The sequence below is a fragment of the Misgurnus anguillicaudatus genome, chromosome 2 (genome assembly GCF_027580225.2).
Source record: "Misgurnus anguillicaudatus chromosome 2, ASM2758022v2, whole genome shotgun sequence".
Taxonomy (NCBI): domain Eukaryota; kingdom Metazoa; phylum Chordata; class Actinopteri; order Cypriniformes; family Cobitidae; genus Misgurnus; species Misgurnus anguillicaudatus.
Window position 1 is genome coordinate 16,844,176 of NC_073338.2, and position 20,748 is coordinate 16,864,923.

Below are 20,748 nucleotides of genomic sequence, written 5' to 3' on the forward strand. Positions count from 1 at the left end.
CCATATAAACACCGAGCCGGTGTTAATTTAACACCAGGGATTTTGCAGTGTGGCGGAAATGCACCTTTCAGTGGGTTTGCCAACCGCCATTAAAAAAAGAAAAGAAGAAAGCACATGTGCAGAGCGTCCCAGTTTCAGTTATCCATCAGATCAAGTGTATACATGTCCTTTTGAGAGGATAACAAAAGGTGTAAACCATCCCTAACAAGCGGATTAGATTTTTAATCAGATTGGCACTTTTTAGTCCGATTGAGGTGTTTACATGGAGCATTTTTATTCAGATTGATCATTTAAACGGATTACAAATGTCCATGTAAACGCAGCTATTGTTACTCGCGACTAGCTTTCACCCTACCTCATTAAAGAGGGGTTTGCCCAAGAGTCAGTTCTATAGATTAAAGGACAAGTTCGGTATTTTACACTTAAAGTCCTGTTTTCAGATTGTTTATGATGAAATAGAATGGTTTTTACTGAAATTTCAACATATGCGGCTGCCCCGAGAATTTTTGGTTGTTTGTGCTTCACCTCCCACCTCTACAATGGGTTTAATGGTGCACTGGAACAATCCTTCCTAAAATGCATTAAACTTTCGTTTACAAAGACATGAAACTCACCAAGTGGTCAGGGGTGTTCACTGATATGCTCAGACAAAAATCGCTGCAAAAGACGCATTCCAACAGGTTTTATCGTAGTTTTTGCCAACTTAATTGACTTGTATTAGATGTGCTGTGAGGTACGGTATTACTCCGCGCCTGAAACTTTGTTTCTATTCTTGCAATTGGCAATGGCGGATTAGCGCCACCACCTGGGCTGGAGTGTCTAATATTCAAGCTCTAAGCGGAAGAATGTACGAGTGTGAGACGTTTGGAAAAATAGGTCCACAAGTTAACAACGAATGCTAAAACACCTGTTGGAAAGTATCTTTTGCAGCAATTTTTGTGTGAGCATATCAGAACACCCCTGACCACTCGGTGAGTTTCACGTCTTTGTAAACAAAAGTTTAATGCATTTAAGGAAGGATTGTTCCAGTGCACCATTAAACCCATTGTAAAGGTGGGAGATGAAACACAAACACCCGAAAATACTCGGGGCAGCCCATCGAAATTAGGGCTGGGTATTGTTTAAAATCTTTCGATCCGGTGCCAATTTCGATACCTCAGTTTCGATACCGGTTCCTAACGATTCTTTTTTTCGATACCACATGTTTTAAAATCCATTTAAACATTAACAAAAATACATTAAACAGACAACTTTTATTTTTCACCTTAATTAAAACAAATTCTGGTAACACTTCTCACTCAGGGTAAAATTATTAATAAAACTGGTTGTGATTTTTGGATAGGGGTGCACCAGCAGACACACAGTTTTTTTATGAAAATAAGAAAACAAAAATAAAGAAATTAAGAATATAATTAACACTGCTTTATTTTATGAAATTTAAAATGGTATTTAGTTTGGACAAACAGTATTTAAATAAGTGGGTTCATTATAGCTGCAACTTTGACAAAAAATTAAATATTTAAATTGGTGACTGAGTTTTACTGGGAAGATTTGTATGCATGTTTGTTTTTTGTAAACAATACTCAACTTCATAATTATCAAAATATTAAATACATTTGGGATTTTTAAAATGAGTAGAAAATACGTTCAATGTCTTTTCATTCAAGTGAAATTAGCAAATCAGTTAAATGGAATTTTAGTTTGTTTTAAATAACGAGTCAGATTTGTAAGCAGTTTTGGGCTGCGTGTATGCATACTATATACTGTAAAAAATAGGTTTAAATGCATCGTCCATTTTGGGAGATGAGGGCATTGAAGGCTTTGCGATGCGGAGAGATAGGCGCGAGTATTTCATAAGCATTGAGAGACACACACTGAAAAAAACAACTTGTAAAATTTACTTAAAAAAAAATCCTCGTAACAATTTGCACGAACTTTTTTAAAGGGGACATATTATGAAAATCAGACTTTTTCCATGTTTAAGTGCTATAATTGTGTCCCCAGTGCTTCTATCAACCTAGAAAATGTTAAAAAGATCAACCCAATAACTTAGTTTTGGTAAACCATTTTCTGCAAGCATGTGAAAAATAGCTCATTGTAATTTGGCCCTTATTGTGATGTCAGAATAAGGTAATACCGCCCCCTTTATCTGCACTATCCAACCACAGCACAACCATTTAGTAGGGAGAGAAAGAGAGAGATAAAATATTTCACAGCACAATTGAGTTTCAATTGCAACAAACCACCATCATTGTGATCAGTGGTTGCACTTCATCCGCTCATTTGCATTTTAAATGACACACCCAAAACGGCACACTTTGGCTCAGACCTATTTTAGACTTAGTTTTCATCTTAAAAAAAATCTCATAATATGTCCCCTTTAAGTAAAATGTACTGCTTTTTTATAAGTAAAACTTACCTACTAAAATCAAATAAAATTTACTTAAAATTGCATGATAAAACATATGTTAAATAATTAATTAAATGTTACTTAATTATTTTATTTAAAAGTTAGATTTATTTTAATCGTCTAGGTAAAGTTTTGAAAATTGAAGCATTGCTGTCCTAATAATATTAAATAAATCGTATTTTCTGTTCGTTATTTTCTTTAACATAACGTCTATGGACCCAGTTATTTTTAGTGTTATAAATGTCATTATAACACAAAATTCATGACTGACAACAAGTCACTCATTGAATAAACTTGATTCTGAACAGAAACGCACACAAACAGTGTTTCAGACATGCTTTATCAGCACTGTGGAGGAAATTGCAATACAACGTTCTGAACAGGCTTCATGTAAAGAAACACTGATCACGTAAACGGTGACTTCACAAAATTATTATTTACAACAAAACAACATCAATATATAAGAGCTTAAACTAGGGCTGGGTGGTATGACGGTATATTCCGTTACCGTGGAATAAAATGTCAGAAGTAACAGATTCTTCTATTCCGTCTATTCCGCGGAATGCAAATAAGTGGGCGTGGCTAACGCTGCCCTCACGCTTGTTAGACTTAGTGTGACGGAGAAACAAGTAAATTAATTCACTCATAAAAAATAAACAAATTATTTCTGTAATTTTTTGCAGCGAGACTCTCGCTCGCTCTCTTTCTCTCTCTCTCTCTCTCTCTCTTTCTCTCTCTTTCTCTCTCTCTCTCACTCTTGCTCTCTCTCCCTCTCTCTGTCTGTGCTCGTGCAGCAGCCGGCCGGTCTCTCGAGTGCAGAGGTCTAGGCACACGCAAGGAGCTGCGACGCCTTATAAAAGGTTCTTCTCAAACATAATGCTAATAGTTGTAGTTTTAACTTTAAGCAAGCTAAGACAAAACTCGCGTTTATATCAGTGACACGTGTGCTGCTGGAGCGATGTAGTTTGACGCGCCATTTGCTTATACAAACATATTTGATCGGAAAGACGAGAAAGAGATGCAAATGTTAAGGTCTAATAGTAAGCAAAGGGCGTCAAGACCTTAAAACAGACTTCATGATCATCACATCATAGCACCTGTCATATTTATAATATCTAAAGCTCTCATATAAGCTAGGTATTCATCCTGTCTGTAGGTTTTTGCATATATTTATACCTGTTCATTTTACATATTGCCTATTTTTAAAGGGGTCATATGATGAAAATGTTAGCATTGCCACTTTGCAGGTTTGAGCAAAAATGTGTCGTTTTGGGTGTGTTTTTTAAAATGCAAATGAGCGGATAAAGTGCAAACACTGATCACAATGATGGTGGTTTGTTGTAATTCAAACTCAATTGTGCTGTCAAGTCCTTCTTTTCTCTCTCTTTCAGAGTTCAGATTAAGGAGGCGGTATTATTCTAATAAGATATCCTTATGACATCATAATGAAAGCCAAATTTCAATGACCTGTTTTTGCTCACACCTACAAAGTGGGGGGCGACAGTGGCTCAGTGGTTCATGTAGGTTGTCTACAAACCGGAAGGTTGGTGGTTCAATCCCCGGCTCCACCGGACCAAGTGTCGAGGTGTCCTTGAGCAAGACACCTAACCCCAGCTGCTCCCGACGAGCTGGATGGCGCCTTGCATGGCTGACACTGCCGTCGGTGTATGAATGTGTGCGTGAATGGGTGAATGTGAGGCAAACTTGTAAAGCGCTTTGGATGGCCATAGGTCTGTTAAAAGCGCTATATAAATGCAGTCCATTTACCATTTACCAAAGTGGCAATGCTAACATTTTCATCATATGACCCCTTTAATGTAATGTATGCATCTGCTAAAGTTTTTGATTAAAATTTACTTAAAGGGGTCATATGATGAAAATGTTAGCATTGCCACTTTGTAGGTTTGAGCAAAAATGTGCCGTTTTGGGTGTGTTTTTTAAAATGCAAATGACCGGATGAAGTGCAAACACTGATCACAATGATGGTGGTTTGTTGTAATTGAAACTCTATTGTGCTGTCAAGTCCAAAAATGTGTCGTTTTGGGTGTGTTTTTTAAAATGCAAATGAGCGGATAAAGTGAAAACACTGATCACAATGATGGTGGTTTGTTGTAATTAAACTCAATTGTGCTGTCAAGTCCTTCTTTTCTCTCTCTTTCTCTCTGCACTAAACGGCAGTGCAGTGGTTGGAGAGTTCAGATTAAGGAGGCGGTATTATTCTAATAAGATATCCTTATGACATCATAATGAAAGCCAAATTTCAATGACCTATTTTTGCTCACACCTACAAAGTGGCAATGCTAACATTTTCATCATATGACCCCTTTAATTATTTTAGGACTATGTGTAGTGACTGTAAAACAGTTAAATAATACAAGAAAATATCTAATAAGACTTACTATTCCCACACAGTTCATTTTTTTATATGAATTAATTGTGTATTTATCATCATTTTACTTAGGAAAATCTAGTTCTCAATAAATGTTAATATTATTATGTAGAAATTATGAGAGTTAATCTAATAAATATTACTACACCAAAAAGTTCGTTTTTTCAGTGCAAGCTGCGCACGAGTCAAGTTTAATTACCTTGTCGAGACTGTTGTGGGAGACGCGCGCGCGAAGTCTTGCAATGTGGAACCAGGCACGAGTAAAACAAGAAGAGACACAGGCTGCGCCCCAGCTAGAAATCAAAAGTTCCAAGAACGTTCCCTGAAAGCTCCCAATGCTCCCAAAAACACTCTGCCAACGTTAAAAGTGTCCATTTTGTTTAAGTTCTAGACGTTTCTGTGTTGTCTGAAAGTTAGAGGAATGTTACATTTACCATTTTAAACGTCATGACAATGTCATGCTTCAATGCTCACACACTGTTCAAAACAACAGCTGTTTATTATATTGACTTGTTTAACTGTTATGTAAATGATAGAGAAACATTGCATTTTATTATTTTAGAAAACATTATTTCTGAATGTTCAGCAAATACACCGCTGTAGAAAACACAATTCACTTATTAGGTTTAGATGTTGATTTTTTTGTTTAATTTTAAGTCACCCTTATTGTGATTAGTGTTTGTTTTAGTTGGACTCTTGACACTTGACCTTTTGCTTGCTAGTTTTTTCCTGGTTGTGTTAACTTTGTGTTAATGCACCACACTTGCTATGAAAAGTCAATAGTGTAATTCTGTGGTGCTTGGTACATAATGGTAGAGATTGTCACATAATTAATTTACTAATCAAAAGTTTATTTTCTGTCAAAAGGGAGGTGGGGTTAAGCAATTTTTATCAGAGCTTCTCAGTGATTTTAGTCCTGTCCGAATGCTCCATGTAAAATGTACCTTCTGTAAAAAGGTCCGGAGAAATTACCTCAGGTAATACTAATCCAGTGCGAATAGACCAGCTGTAAATATACACGTAAATTGCGTCATTTCCTTTTAATTTGCGGGTTTCTTTAAAATATAAAAGCGCTTAAAGAAGCATTTACTTGCATTCTAGGCGGAAAGGTTGGCAAAAAATGCATCTCAAAATTCATCAGATTGATGCTTAAAAATATGTCATTTTAAAAAATTTCTTACGGGGGACCATGACCCCAGACCCACCTAGAGGGGTAATATCCTTCTCACCTTTTCCATCCCTGACCCGCTTTTATGCCTGAAAGGTCTCCAAAAAATCTGGCTTTTTGGAGTTAGTTGAACCAAAGTTAAAATTATAAAGTTATTTTACAATAGACATACTTTTTGTTTTTTGTGTGAAAAAAGGGTGGGTGGGGGCAGTGGAGCTCATTGGGTGCTCAGCACCCCTAAAGCTCTAACCGTAGATTCGCATCTGGACCGTGAAAACAGCAGTATACAGATGAGTAAACTTTTTTACACACAAAACATAAACACATGTTATATTACAAACCATAAACACAATAGCTTCAAAAACACAGGAAAAACGAGAGCTTTAAGAAATAGCTTGAAAATAAGGGGTCAAGTGCCTAACTAAAGGAATCACTCCTATCAAAAACTTTTTTTCAATAAAACCAACATAAATTAGAGCTACTTTATTTTACTTTAGCTAGTTTTTTTCAAAACCTTAATTTAAAATAAGAGCTATTTTGATGTAAATATAAATAATGAGTGAAAAGGGTAATGGTGTTTGTTTAAAAGATTTAATGTGTCCTGTTATTTCAAGTTGATGTCCATCTAAGTGTGGCTGTACGTCAGTTGTTGCTGTTGTATTTCTGCTTGTCTTTTCTCTTTTTTCTGTTCTTGTTTATATTTATTAATTCTGCTAGTTAACAGCAGGTATCATCGCTAATGCTCGATCATAACTTCATTTATCACTTATTTATGTCACAACATCAAAATGTTTAAAATGACAAAACTGTTTGTAATCTAGCATATGCAAACATATCCTGAACTAATACTTAGGGGCGGTTTCCTGGACAGGGATTAGTTTAAAACAGGACTAGGCCTTAGTTTAATTAGGAAATATAATTAGTTTTAACAAACATGCCTTACTAAAAACATTACTTGTGTGCATTTTGAGGCAAAACAAAGGGCACTGATGTATTTTAAAGGGGACATATTATGAAAATCTGACTTTTTCCATGTTTAAGTGCTATAATTGTGTCCCCAGTGCTTCTATCAACCTAGAAAATGTTAAAAAGATCAACCCAAAACCTTAGTTTTGGTAAACCATTTTCTGCAAGCATGTGAAAAATGGGTCATTGTAATTTGGCCCTTATTGTGATGTCAGAATAAGGTAATACCGCCCCCTTTATCTGCACTATCCAACCACAGCACAACCATTTAGTATGGAGAGAAAGAGAGAGATAAAATATTTCACAGCACAATTGACTTTCAATTGCAACAAACCACCATCATTGTGATCAGTGGTTGCACTTCATCCGCTCATTTGCATTTTAAATGACACACCCAAAACGGCACACTTTTGCTCAGACCTATTTTAGACTTAGTTTACATCTTTAAAAAAATCTCATAATATGTCCCCTTTAAGATATGTCAGTGCAAGTTGTTTTCAGTTTGAACAGTTCTTACATTTATTTTAGTCTAGGACTAATCTAATTCCTGTCCGGGAAGCCCCCCCCCCCCCCCTTAGTGTTGAAATTAAAATGCAGCTTAATGACTCACTCAGCTTTTCTGGATGCTTTGATCACTGGCAGGAGTCTTATAAGACATTCATCTGATGGATCAAATTTCTTCAGTATAAACTCATCCAGTGACTCTTCTGAGTTCAGCAACACAAACACCAGAGCCGACCACTGAGCAGAAGAGAGTTTGACTCCAGTTAAACTACAGTTATCTCCTCTGTTCAGGTATGTTTGGACTTCCTGCACTAGAGATTGATCATTCAGTTCATTCAGACAGTGAAACAGATTGATGGTTTTCTCTGGAGAGGGATTCTTTCTGATTTTCTTCTTAATGTACTCAACTATTTCCTGTCTGCTGTCAGACCTTCCTGTCTGTATCATCAGATCTCCTAAGATTGTCTGATTGGACCCCAGTAAAAGACCCAGGAGAAATCTGAGGTAAAGATCCAGATGTCCGTTCTCAATTTGTAAGGCTTTGTCCACTTCACTCTTCAGTAAATCTGTCGTTTTTGATTCGTTTCCTTTGTCATGAAAAAAGAACAGAAACTTGTATAAGGCAGCAAGAAACTCCTGAATGCTCAGATGAACAAAGCTGTAAACCTTCCCGAAGTAAAGTCCAGACTCCTCTCTGAAGATCTGAGTACAAACTCCTGAATACACTGAAGCTTCTTTGACATCAATGCCAGACTCTCTCAGATCCTCCTCATAGAAGATCAAATTCCCTTTCTCCAGCTGTTGATAAGCCAGTTTTCCCAGTGACTTGAGACTCTTTCTAGCCTGATCACGATCTACCTCACATTTCCCATCATACTTCTGACTCTTCAGTTTGGTCTGAAAGATCAGGAAGTGTGTGAACATTTGTGTGAGAGTCTTGGGGATCTCTGCTTTACTCTCTGATTCACTCAACATTTTCTCTAGAACAGTGGCTGTAATCCAACAGAAGACTGGGATGTGACACATGATGTACAGACTTCTGGATGATTTGATGTGTGTGAGGATTCTCTTAGCCAGACTCTCATCATTTATTCTCTTCATGAAATACTCGTCCTTCTGAGGATCATTGAATCCTCGTACATCTGTGATCTGGTCAATACACTGAGGAGGAATCTGATTGGCTGCTGCTGGTCGTGATGTTATCCAGATCAGAGCAGAAGGAAGCAGATTCCCCTTGATGAGGTTTGTCAGCAGGACATCCACTGATGCTGATTCATTTACATCAAACAAACTCTGATTGTTTGAGAAATCTAGAGGAAGTCGACACTCATCCAGACCATCAAAGATAAACAAAACCTTGTAGTCATCAAAGTCTGTTGATCTCAGTTCTTTTGTATCAATGAAGAACTGATGAAGGAGATTTTTAAGACTGATATTTTTATGTTTCATCGGATTCAGCTCTCTGAAAGGAAGTGGAAATATGAAGTGAAGATCCTGATTTGCTTTCTCTTCAGCCCAGTCCAGTATGAACTTCTGTACAGAGACGGTTTTTCCAATTCCAGCGACTCCTTTAGTCAGCACAGTTCTGATGTGTTTGTCTTGTCCAGGTAAAGCTTTAAAGATGTCATTACATTTGATTGGTTTTTCTTCTGTCTCTGATCTTCTGGATGTTGTCTCAATCTGTCTCACCTCATGTTCATTATTGACCTCTCCGCTCCCTCCCTCTGTGATGTAAAGCTCTGTGTAGATCTCATTCATAAGTGTTGAGCTTCCATGTTTTGATATTCCTTCATTAATTCTCTGGAATTTCTCTTTTAATCTGGATTTATGTTTTTTTAAACACAAAGGAGCAAGTTCTATTGTGAAAAAAGAGAAATCAAGACAGGAATCAAATATATGAATCAACTGAGAATTTTTTTTAATGTTATAAAAGATTATCCTAAAGTGATTGGTTTTTGGAACATTGGATCAGAGGTCAACCTTTTGCCAGACTTCAACTCTCTTGTGAACGTGCACACAGCTAGACATTTAATAACCACATCCCACCAAACATGAGACGTCGGCACGACGTGCAGATCATGTCTGTATTAGGTCGGTTGGTCCAGGCCCTTATCTGTATGTCTATACAACGTGCAGATCTGGTACAGTATCTGGACGTCTGACTATGACCCCTCTTGGACGTCATGTAGACGTCCAAAAGGGGTTTGGGAAATCAAAACAAAAATATTTTATACAAATGTGGTCTATGAGTTCTGAGTCAAAAAAACATAAACATCACGTGTATTTTTGTAGAATATTTTGTTAAGCTGTTAAAATCATGTTATCTTTATATATGAATGAGTGTTCAAAAACATAGCACTGCTCATAGATAAAGTTCCACCTTAAATGCTGTCTCTCTCTCTCTCTCTCTCTCTCTCTCTCTCTCTCTCTCTCTCTCTCTCTCTCTCTCTCTCTCTCTCTCTCTCTTTAATTAAAGGGGTCATATGATGAAAATGTTAGCATTGCCACTTTGTAGGTGTGAGCAAAAACAGGTCATTGAAATTTGGCTTTCATTATGATGTCATAAGGATATCTTATTAGAATAATACCGCCTCCTTAATCTGAACTCTGAAAGAGAGAGAAAAGAAGGACTTGACAGCACAATTGAGTTTGAATTACAACAAACCACCATCATTGTGATCAGTGTTTGCACTTCATCCGCTCATTTGCATTTTAAAAAACACACCCAAAACGACACATTTTTGCTCACACCTACAAAGTGGCAATGCCAACATTTTCATCATATGACCCCTTCAACAGAGATGTATATGCTGACGTTTTATTGAAAATCCTTTGTCACCATAATGACGATCAGTGATTCCTTCAGTTGGGTAGCTTGACTCTTTGACTTTTTATAGTAGTGTTTGGTCTTTCTAAGAGTGTTTGCTAAAGCATGTTATTTGTTGCAAAGAAAATTTGTTATAAACAAAACTCACATGTGGATCTTACAACTTCACTGAACGTTTATCAACAGTAATTCCACATATGTAAAGTCTGTGAATTAATTTTGAAGAGCATGTAGTATTGTCTCAATTTCTCAGTTGATTTGAGGTGTCACATCCAACTTATTTAGGTTCATACCACCACTGTGAAGCGCTTACATCAAATTAAAAGTCCAGATATTACCGTCACACATGCAGACATCAAGAATCACCCCATGAATCACAACAGTGGTGACACTCTCTGGACTCATAAGTTTTTATAATACGCTGGTGCAATGCACTGCAACATTTAGAAAACTCACCATCGTTGTGATTCATGGGCTGATTCTTGATGTCTGTATCTGTCAAAAAATTCTGGACTTTACATTTTTGATTACAGCCACGAGGTTTCATTTTCCGTTACAGTAGGCAGCAGTATGCACCAAAGTATGTTTATTGCAGCTCCAAACAAAACTGAGATAGAAGTTTACTTTAAAAAAAATGTATGGCGTTTTATCTGTGTTGTTAGTTCAGTTATATTCTACCACCACTTCTGACCATCAATGTAATTAATGGGAAGCCACAAGCATTGGTAACTAACACTTGGAGCAATAATAATGTGTTTTAAAAACACCATCATCAAGCACACACATTATAATATAAAAACAAAGAGTCAAACTACCCAACTAAAGGAAACACTGATCACCATGATGGTGACAAAACATGTTCAATAAAACATCAGAATCTTGTAAATTCTCAAAAAGGAGCCGTAGAAATTACAAAAAATAAAGTAAATTTGGTTTGTTTAGTATGGTCCTACTTCAAAACAATGCTTTTTAAAACAACTGTTTGTAATGGTGATGACATTGTTTTAGAGAATGTACATGTAACAATTATCCAGCAAGAGCAAGCGTGGGAGGAAGAGTGAAGTTCACGTCACTTCACTTCAATAGAGAGAGAGAGAGAGAGAGCAAGATTGCAGATGCAGATAGTTAAGGTGGAACTTGTATATTTGGGAATTATCTATAAGCAATATTTTTTTTACATTTATTCATATATAAAGGTTATATAAACAAATATAATGTCTAAAATGGCCACGTTTTAAATAGTTTTACTTTGTGTGGAGGTCCCCTTGACATCAATATTGGATGTTCAGAACAGGTCAAAAAAAGACGTCATAAAAACTTTCATTTTGGCTCCTCATGGGACGTCGAAATGACGTCTTTTTAAGACGCATTGCTCAGTGGGATGGGTTCTTTTTTAATGGACGGGTGCGGGATTTGAAAACTAGACACTATCCAATGCCATTAAAAAGCCAGAGTAAGGATGTTATTTAATAACTCAAACCATGTTTATACAACTATGATGGCTTAAGGGTGAGTTAAATATGGGCTAAATTAATTTTTTGGCTGAACTATTCCTATAACAGATGCTTAGAATTGGAAAGTGGATTTCAGGAACCTTCACTTCCAAAATTTACATCACATGCTCTTATTTCATGTTTTATAAAATGATTAAATGGCAAAGCAAATCTCCGTCTTAGAGGAAGACACTGACTTTACTTATCAGAAAACTTGAATAGTGGAAATTACCACTAGAGCATTAGCTGATACAGAGCACTGAGCCCACATACATGAGGTCACTTTAAAAGGAGCAAAAGGGGCCCACAGGTATTGGGCCTGGTAGTGCAATTCCTCCACTGAATAAGCTGTTGATGAGTGCTGGAGAATTACAGGCATCCAAGGTTTACCAAAGTGGGAATCTGACTTGGACTACCATTTCCACTACGAAATAATCCAGCCCACCACTCTACAGATGTCTTTTATAAAAGCACCATTTGCTAATGCCAAAGACAATGCGACACCCTGGAGGATATGCCCTGGCCACCCCGCAATGGAAGTAAGGTTAAACAAGCCGATGTTCACTGCAGAACAACACTTGTGACTACAAATGTTCCCTTGCTGTTGACATACAGCAGGGAAACTCCTCACACTTAACTGTGCAGAATAAAAAGAGACTGCTGAAACCATAGATCAATGTTTCCCAACTCCAGTGCTCACATACTCCCACCCAGAAAATGGCTCCTTATACACCCGAGCAATTCCAGTCTAATGGATTTGACATTTTCTGTAACATTTTAAATATGTCGCTTAAAATATGTTTTTGTTTCAGAGACAACAACGTATGAATTCTGCGAAAAAAAATTTTACAAATAAGAACTAATAATAGTAAACAAACAGAGAAGGTTTGGTTCTTCAAAAAATATAAAATCTTAATTTTATTTTCGTTTCTTTGTGCCCATTTATGAGGCAAATCGGTTATAGATGTGATTTATCTGTTATGTCATCCACCTGTTGGTTCTTGCGGTGCTGCATTAAACACACCTAATGCCTCTAATTAATTAAGATCAAAGGCGACTGGGCTCCTTAAGTCAAACCCCAAGCGTCACTCAACGTCAACTGATTGACAGACAGAGAAGACTCAAAGCATTCTGAATGTAAAGTGATATAACAGTCACATTAATTTGAGCTCTTACTGGTCTGTAGTTTGTTAGCAATGTCTGTGTGCTTCATCTTCTTTAGGACATGGAGTGTGATTTTCAGAAGCCCCTCTCTGACTCTGCTCAGATGTTTATCATCCTCCTCTTCTCTCTCAGAGCTTGCTGGATCATCTGGACTAAGTAGTCTCTTGAAGATCTTCAGCTCACTCCTTATCAGAGAGATGATTTTATTCTCAAGTTCCTGAAATCATTGTTCAAACAGAGATTTTTTCACTTTTATGCATGCGTAATCTTTTTTCTAATGGAACAAATTATCTGATTTAATCAGTATGTGTGTTCACTGGGGACCTTTGTGCAGCTAAAGCAGTCCTCTACCAGTTCAGCTACATAAACACTGAATGAAAGTGCACACACACAATTTTGTTCTTAACCTTTTTCTAATATTAATGAAACTTGATTATTTTAAAATAAAGTAGTAAATGCTCATAATACATAACCAAATCATCTCCTTTTACATATAACGTCTCTTCCGCAAATACGCTTTACAAATGTTTCCTTTCTGATTATCTTGGAATAAAGCCAATTGTACCAAAAGCATATCAAATACTTTTTATACAAACTAGGGTATATATGTAATTTAGATTACAGGCTGCATTGAACTGCATAATTAAAGTAGGCAGGATTTGTTCCAGCTGTGGTGGCAGTACACAAATGTACATAACTTTTAACTTTTAATTTAATGTACATAACTTTTTTAAATGTAAAATATAGGCTTCTGTAAACATGTATTTTTTTATAAATTCATACTGTCATTTACTTTTCCTTATACTTAAAGCCTATTGCTTTTCTATGTTTGTTCTAAAATGTATTTTTTTTTATACGTTTTACTACATAGCTTCGTACGCATCTTTCATTGTAGTTTTAATGTTGTTTGCAAGCCCATGCTTGTGTCTAGCATTACAGTCGTGCAGTCCTGTTTGATAATCTGCATTTGTAGTGATTGACAGAACACACGACCAGTGATCCGACATCAGCAGCAATTTTATTCCACACCCGGCCTGTTTGACATAAAGACTGTGACCCTGACCCGGTCACACCGCAAATTGCGCAGTAAGTAGAAAGTAAGACTGCATCTACAAAAATTGCTGTGCACAACTCCACGTGAAATGCGGTCTAACAGAAAAAAGTTTTAAGAATGTTCCCTGAAAGTTCCCAACCTTCCCAAAAGCATTCTGTCAACATAAAAAGCGTTTTATTGATGTTCTAGGAACATTTCTGTGTTGTCTGAATGTTAGAGTAATGTTACATTTGATTATTTTCAAACGTTATGACAATGTCATGTTTTAATGTTCACACAATGTTTAAAACTGTTTTTTTATATTGACTTGTTTGCTTGCTATGTAAATGATAGAGAAACATTGCATTTTATTATTTTAAAACTGTTATAAAACATTATTTCTGTATGTTCAGTAAAAATATTGCTGTAGAAAACACAATTCACTTATTAGGTTTAGATGTTGACGATTTGTTTCATTTGTAGTCACCATGATGGTCATCATTGTTTGTTTTAGTTAGACTCTTGACCCTTGACTGTTTGCTTGCTAGTTTTTCTCTGTTTGCATTACTTTGCATCTATAAAACACATTTGTAATGGTAATGTAAAGTTAATAGTGCAATTATGTGGTGGGTAGTATATAATGGTAAAATCATCATCTTATTAATTGATTTACTCATCAAAAACTTTGTTTTGTCAATAATGTTAATGACATCCAGCACTTTCACAGCAGTTTGTTATTAAGGAGTTTTAGAAACTATGGACAACAATTATCCTCTGTATACTTGGGACATACAAACATCAAGAATCAGACTATGAATCTCAACCATGGTGATAAAGAGAATTGTACAAAGTTAATTATTTATCCATGCAGCAGTGCATGCTGGGAGTCCTGGATGAGATTTGTAATTTGTTAATACCCAGCATGTTGCACGTTGGCAGAATGTTTTTGGGAACATTGGGAACTTTCAGGGAGCGTTCTTAGAACTTTTAATTTCTAGCTGGGAACTCCATGTTTTGACTGACTCCAGGGTAAAACATAAACAGTTGACAGAGAGGTTTGTAAGAAAACATACATAACCAATCCTACCTGGAAAACAGAATCCATTTGCTTCTTGTCGAAAGATGTTGATCCAACTCTCATTTTACTGTAATTTAAACAAATTAAATTCTTAAATTATGTGTTTATATATTTTTATATTTATTCAATTATATGTAAGGAAATTCAGACACTAGGAAAGTAGAAAAGTACAATGGAAAGTAATACAGAACAGTAAACAACTGTATGAATGTGTTTGTGTGTCAGTAGTATTACAGCACACTGAATGTACAGGTGAATACAAACAGATGATGTGATATACTCCTCTAAACCGACAGACCGATGAAGTGATTTACTCCTCGAAACTGTCAGACATATGAAGTGATTTACTCCTCTAAACCGTCAGACAGATGAAGTGATTTACTCCTCGAAACCGTCAGACAGATGAAGTGATTTACTCCTCTAAACCGTCAGACAGATGAAGTGATTTACTCCTCTAAACCGTCAGACAGATGAAGTGATTTACTCCTCTAAACCGTCAGACAGATGAAGTGATTTACTCCTCTAATCCAACAGACATATGAAGTGATTTACTCCTCGAAACCGTCAGACAGATGAAGTGATTTACTCCTCTAAACCGTCAGACAGATGAAGTGATTAACTCCTCTAAACCGTCAGACAGATGAAGTGAATTACTCCTCTAAACCATCAGACAGATGAAGTGATTTACTCCTCTAAACCGTCAGACAGATGAAGTGATTTACTCCTCTAAACCGTCAGACAGATGAAGTGATTTACTCCTCTAAACCGTCAGACAGATGAAGTGATTTACTCCTCTAAACCGTCAGAAAGATGAAGTGATTTACTCCTTTAAACCGTCAGACAGATGAAGTGATTTACTCCTCTAAACCGTCAGACAGATGAAGTGAATTACTCCTCTAAACCATCAGACCAATGAAGTGATTTAGTCCTCGAAACCGTCAGACAGATGAAGTGATTTACTCCTCTAATCCAACAGACATATGAAGTGATTTACTCCTCTAAACCGTCAGACAGATGAAGTGAATTACTCCTCTAAACCATCAGACCAATGAAGTGATTTACTCCTCGAAACCGTCAGACAGATGAAGTGATTTACTCCTCTAATCCAACAGACATATGAAGTGATTTACTCCTCTAAACCGACAGACAGATGAAGTGATTTACTCCTCTAAACCGTCAGACAGATGAAGTGATTTACTCCTCTAAACCGTCAGACATATGAAGTGATTTACTCCTCTAAACCGTCAGACAGATGAAGTGATTTACTCCTCTAAACCGTCAGACAGATGAAGTGATTTACTCCTCTAAACCGTCAGACAGATGAAGTGATTTACTCCTCTAAACCGTCAGAAAGATGAAGTGATTTACTCCTCTAAACCGTCAGACAGATGAAGTGATTTACTCCTCTAAACCGTCAGACAGATGAAGTGATTTACTCCTCTAAACCGTCAGACATATGAAGTGATTTACTCCTCGAAACCGTCAGACAGATGAAGTGATTTACTCCTCTAAACCGTCAGACAGATGAAGTGATTTACTCCTCTAAACCGACAGACCGATGAAGTGATTAACTCCTCGAAACCGTCAGACAGATGAAGTGATTTACTCCTCTAATCCAACAGACATATGAAGTGATTTACTCCTCAAAACCGTCAGACAGATGAAGTGATTTACTCCTCGAAACCGTCAGACAGATGAAGTGATTTACTCCTCTAAACCGTCAGACATATGAAGTGATTTACTCCTCTAAACCGTCAGACATATGAAGCGATTTACTCCTCTAAACCGTCAGACATATGAAGTGATTTACTCCTCTAAACCATCAGACATATGAAGTGATTTACTCCACTAAACCGTCAGACAGATGAAGTGATTTACTCCTCGAAACCGTCAGACATATGAAGTGATTTACTCCTCGAAACCGTCAGACATATGAAGTGATTTACACCACTAACCCGTCAGACAGATGAAGTGATTTACTCCTCGAAACCGTCAGACATATGAAGTGATTTACTCCTCTAAACCGACAGACATATGAAGTGATTTACTCCTCTAAACCATCAAACAGATGAAGTGATTTACTCCTCTAAACCGTCTGACAGATGAAGTGATTTACTCCTCTAAACCGTCAGACATATGAAGTGATTTACTCCTCTAAACCGTCAAACAGATGAAGTGATTTACTCCTCTAAACCGTCAGACAGATGAAGTGATTTACTCTTCTAAACCATCAGACATATGAAGTGATTTACTCCACTAAACCGTCAGACAGATGAAGTGATTTACTCCTCGAAACCGTCAGACATATGAAGTGATTTACTCCTCTAAACCGTCAAACAGATGAAGTGATTTACTCCTCTAAACCGACAGACATATGAAGTGATTTACTCCTCTAAACCGTCAAACAGATGAAGTGATTTACTCCTCTAAACCGTCAGACATATGAAGTGATTTACTCCACTAAACCGTCAGACATATGAAGTGATTTACTCCTCTAAACCATCAGACATATGAAGTGATTTACTCCACTAAACCGTCAGACAGATGAAGTGATTTACTCCTCTAAACCGTCAGACATATGAAGTGATTTACTCCTCTAAACCGACAGACATATGAAGTGATTTACTCCTCTAAACCGTCAAACAGATGAAGTGATTTACTCCTCTAAACCGACAGACAGATGAAGTGATTTACTCCTCGAAACCGTCAGACATATGAAGTGATTTACTCCACTAAACCGTCAGACATATAAGGTGATTTACTCCTCTAAACCGTCAAACAGATGAAGTGATTTACTCCTCTAAACCGTCAAACAGATGAAGTGATTTACTCCTCTAAACCGTCAGACAGATGAAGTGATTTACTCCTCGAAACCGTCAGACAGATGAAGTGATTTACTCCTCTAAACCATCAAACAGATGAAGTGATTTACTCCTCTAAACCGTCAGACATATGAAGTGATTTACTCCACTAAACCGACACACAGATGAAGTGATTTACTCCTCTAAACCGTCAGACATATGAAGTGATTTACTCCACTAAACCGTCAGACATATGAAGTGATTTACTCCTCTAAACCGTCAAACAGATGAAGTGATTTACTCCTCTAAACCATCAGACAGATGAAGTGATTTACTCCTCTAAACCGTCAGACATATGAAGTGATTTACTCCACTAAACCGACACACAGATGAAGTGATTTACTCCTCTAAACCGACATACATATGAAGTGATTTACTCCTCTAAACCGTCAGACAGATGAAGTGATTTACTCTTCTAAACCATCATACAGATGAAGTGATTTACTCCTCTAAACCGTCATACAGATGAAGTGATTTACTCCTCTAAACCGACAGACAGATGAAGTGATTTACTCCACTAAACCGTCAGACATATGAAGTGATTTACTCCTCTAAACCGTCAGACATATGAAGTGATTTACTCCACTAAACCGTCAGACATATGAAGTGATTTACTCCTCTAAACCGTCAAACAGATGAAGTGATTTACTCCTCTAAACCGTCAGACATATGAAGTGAATTACTCCTCTAAACCGACAGACATATGAAGTGATTTACTCCTCTAAACCGTCAAACAGATGAAGTGATTTACTCCTCTAAACCGTCAAACAGATGAAGTGATTTACTCCTCTAAACCGTCAAACAGATGAAGTGATTTACTCCTCTAAACCGTCAAACAGATGAAGTGATTTACTCCTCTAAACCATCAGACAGATGAAGTGATTTACTCCTCGAAACCGTCAGACAGATGAAGTGATTTACTCCTCTAAACCGTCAAACAGATGAAGTGATTTACTCCTCTAAACCGTCAGACATATGAAGTGAATTACTCCTCTAAACCGTCAGACATATGAAGTGATTTACTCCTCTAAACCATCAAACAGATGAAGTGATTTACTCCTCGAAACCGTCAGACAGATGAAGTGATTTACTCCTCTAAACCAACAGACATATGAAGTGATTTACTCCTCTAAACCGTCAGACATATGAAGTGAATTACTCCTCTAAACCGACAGACCGATGAAGTGATTTACTCCACTAAACCGACACACAGATGAAGTGATTTACTCCTCTAAACCATCAAACAGATGAAGTGATTTACTCCTCGAAACCGTCAGACAGATGAAGTGATTTACTCCTCTAAACCAACAGACATATGAAGTGATTTACTCCTCTAAACCGTCAGACATATGAAGTGAATTACTCCTCTAAACCGACAGACCGATGAAGTGATTTACTCCACTAAACCGACACACAGATGAAGTGATTTACTCCTCTAAACCGTCAGACAGATGAAGTGATTTACTCCTCTAAACCATCAGACATATGAAGTGATTTACTCCTCTAAACCGTCAGACATATGAAGTGATTTACTCCTCTAAACCGACAGACATATGAAGTGATTTACTCCTCTAAACCGTCTGACAGATGAAGTGATTTACTCCTCGAAACCGTCAGACATATGAAGTGATTTACTCCACTAAACCGTCAGACAGATGAAGTGATTTACTCCTCGAAACAGTCAGACATATGAAGTGATTTACTCCTCTAAACCGACAGACATATGAAGTGATTTACTCCACTAAACCGTCAGACATATGAAGCGATTTACTCCTCTAAACCGTCAAACAGATGAAGTGATTTACTCCTCTAAACCGTCAAACAGATGAAGTGATTTACTCCTCAAAACCGTCAGACAGATGAAGTGATTTACTCCTCGAAACCGTCAGACAGATGAAGTGATTTACTCCTCTAAACCAACAGACATATGAAGTGATTTACTCCTCTAAACCGTCAGACATATGAAGTGAATTACTCCTCTAAACCGACAGACCGATGAAGTGATTTACTCCACTAAACCGACACACAGATGAAGTGATTTACTCCTCTAAACCGTCAGACAGATGAAGTGATTTACTCCTCTAAACCATCAGACATATGAAGTGATTTACTCCACTAAACCGACACACAGATGAAGTGATTTACTCCTCTAAACCGTCAGACAGATGAAGTGATTTACTCCTCTAAACCGACAGACATATGTAGTGATTTACTCCTCTAAACCATCAAACAGATGAAGTGATTTACTCCTCTAAACCATCAGACAGATGAAGTGATTTACTCCACTAAACCGTCAGACAGATGAAGTGATTTACTCCTCGAAACCGTCAGACATATGAAGTGATTTACTCCTCTAAACCGACAGACATATGAAGTGATTTACTCCTCTAAACCATCAAACAGATGAAGTGATTTACTCCTCTAAACCGTCAGACAGATGAAGTGATTTACTCCTCTAAACCGACAGACATATGAAGTGATTTACTCCTCTAAACCATCAAACAGATGAAGTGATTTACTCCTCTAAACCATCAGACATATGAAGTGATTTACTCCACTAAACCGACAGACAGATGAAGTGATTTACTCCTCGAAACCGTCAGACATATGAAGTGATTTACTCCTCTAAACCGACAGACATATGAAGTGATTTACTCCTCTAAACCATCAAACAGATGAAGTGATTTACTCCTCTAAACCGTCTGACAGATGAAGTGATTTACTCCTCTAAACCGTCAGACATATGAAGTGATTAACTCCTCTAAACCGTCAGACAGATGAAGTGATTTACTCCTCTAAACCGTCAGACAGATGAAGTGAATTACTCCTCTAAACCGACAGACAGATGAAGTGAT

The 20,748-nt window shown here is 37.1% G+C and overlaps 2 protein-coding genes across 2 annotated transcripts in view; both read right to left on the bottom strand.

The window, feature by feature from the left end:
* Positions 1–20,748, bottom strand: part of LOC129441882 (uncharacterized) — a 429,034-nt gene that overhangs the window by 281,314 nt on the left and 126,972 nt on the right. The window lies entirely within an intron of this gene.
* The window catches only part of LOC141368976 (NLR family CARD domain-containing protein 3-like), a 44,937-nt gene that overhangs the window by 9,629 nt on the left and 14,560 nt on the right, over positions 1–20,748 (bottom strand). The window contains exons 4-6 of the mRNA XM_073873845.1: positions 15,042–15,099; positions 12,934–13,138; positions 7,544–9,293 (exon numbers count right to left, since the gene is read on the bottom strand). Of these exons, the coding sequence (XP_073729946.1) occupies positions 7,544–9,293; positions 12,934–13,138; positions 15,042–15,099 (2,013 nt within the window). The remainder of the gene's footprint in view (positions 1–7,543; positions 9,294–12,933; positions 13,139–15,041; positions 15,100–20,748) is intronic.